The following is a 1,688-nucleotide window of genomic DNA, read 5'->3' on the forward strand; positions in this document are numbered from 1 at the left end:
GACAACCTACATATCTCATTCTTGAGAATTCAGGTCGAACGTAGTTCAAATAAAAAGGATAAATAGGGCGATCGAGGCCGACATAGGCTGTCTACATATCTCATTCTTGAGAATTCAGGTCAGACATAGTTCATTACAAGAGGGATAAAATATCAAACAAAGCGATTACAAGCAAATAGAATGATCACAAGGAAATAATAGAAATACAAACTGAAACTTCACACATAATATCTCTTGACAACATTTAAGTTAATCGGTTTCAGCCATTCGATGCCATAAATCTCCGACAGGACCAAGGCACCTCCAGATAACACTTTGCGAACCATGTAGGGTCCTTGCCAATTTGGTGCAAATTTCCCTTTATATTCATCCTGATGAAGGAAAATGCGTTTGAGAACCAACTGGCCAATTTCGAACATTCTAGCTCTTACTCTCTCGTGGAAAGTACGAATCATTCTCGGTCGATAAAGTTGACCATGACAAACAGCAACCATTCTCTTTTCATCAATCAATCTTAGCTGGTCAATCTACTTGCGAACCCATTCAGCATCATTCAACTCAGCTTCCTGGATGATTCTCAATTAAGGTATTTCAACTTCGACAGGTATAACTGCTTGTGTTCCACATACTAACAAGTATGGAGTAGCTCCGATTGACGTTCTGACGGTCGTTTTATAACCCAATAAAGCATATAACAACATCTCATGCCAACCTCTTTGATTTTCAATCATTTTCCTCAGAATTTTCTTGATGTTCTTGTTAGCAACTTCTACAACCCCATTCATTTGGGGATGATAAGCGGTTGAGTTTCGGTGAGTAATCTTGAATTGTTCACATATCTCTCTCATCAAATGATTGTTGAGATTTGCTCCATTATTAGTAATGATAGATTCCGGTACTCTAAATCTATATATCAAATTATTGCAAATAAAATCAGCTACAACTTTTTTTGTTACCGACTTATACGAAGCTGCTTCCACCCACTTGGTGAAGTATCTAATAGCAACCAAAATGAATTTGTGTCTGTTAGAGGCGGCTGGCTCTATTGGGCCAATGACATCCATTCCCCAAGCCACAAATGGCCAAGGTGAACTCATAGCATTGAGTTCGTGAGGTGGCACTCGGATCAAATCATTATGTACTTGACATTTATGACATTTCTTCATAAACTTGCAATAGTCATCCAAAAATAACCACCCCGAAGGACCTTCCTAGCCAAAGTGAGCTCATTCATGTGAGTACCACAAACTCCGACATGTATTTGTTCGAGAAGCTTTGCAGCTTCTCTAGCATCAACACATCTGAGAAGACCTAAATCTGGAGTCCTCCTATAAAAGATTTCCCCACTTGGAAAGAAATTGTTAGCCATACGGCGAATTGATTTCTTCTGGTTGAACATTGCATTCTCAGGATAAGTCCCGATCTTCAAATATCTCTTTATGTCAAAATACCAAGGCAAACCATCTGGTTCTGCTTCAACGTGTGAACAATGGACATGTTGCAATTTTACCTCTATATCCAAGGGATCAATATAACTTCTATCTGGATGTTTAATCATTGATGTGATGGTGGCAAGAGCATCAGATAACTCATTTTGTATCCTGGGAGTGTGTCTGAATTCAATCTTGTGAAATCTCTTACACAACTTCTGTATATACTACACGTACGGCGTGATCTTTGGGTTCTTC

At 38.9% G+C, this 1,688-nt stretch overlaps 1 protein-coding gene across 1 annotated transcript; it reads right to left on the reverse strand.

Moving 5' to 3' along the window:
* Nucleotides 1-218: 218 nt before the first annotated feature.
* LOC125823279 (uncharacterized) lies at nucleotides 219-1,097 on the reverse strand. The gene is made up of 2 exons (XM_049502669.1): nucleotides 630-1,097; nucleotides 219-527 (listed from the first exon to the last, which is right to left on the reverse strand). Exons 1-2 carry the CDS (start codon nucleotides 1,095-1,097, stop codon nucleotides 219-221), a joined length of 777 nt encoding a protein of 258 aa, XP_049358626.1.
* Between the last annotated feature and the right edge of the window lie 591 nt (nucleotides 1,098-1,688).

Source organism: Solanum verrucosum, unplaced genomic scaffold (assembly GCF_900185275.1).
Source record: "Solanum verrucosum unplaced genomic scaffold, falcon-dt-bn FXZP01000214.1, whole genome shotgun sequence".
Classification (NCBI taxonomy): domain Eukaryota; kingdom Viridiplantae; phylum Streptophyta; class Magnoliopsida; order Solanales; family Solanaceae; genus Solanum; species Solanum verrucosum.

Excerpts from the sequence above, each read along its gene's own strand:
- LOC125823279 (XM_049502669.1), bottom strand. The coding sequence starts at position 1,097 with ATGAGTTCACCTTGGCCATTTGTGGCTTGGGGAATGGATGTCATTGGC. Across the intron at positions 528-629 it reads GAGCTACTCCATACTTGTTA|ATTGACCAGCTAAGATTGAT; the intron begins GTATGTGGAACA and ends GTTCGCAAGTAG.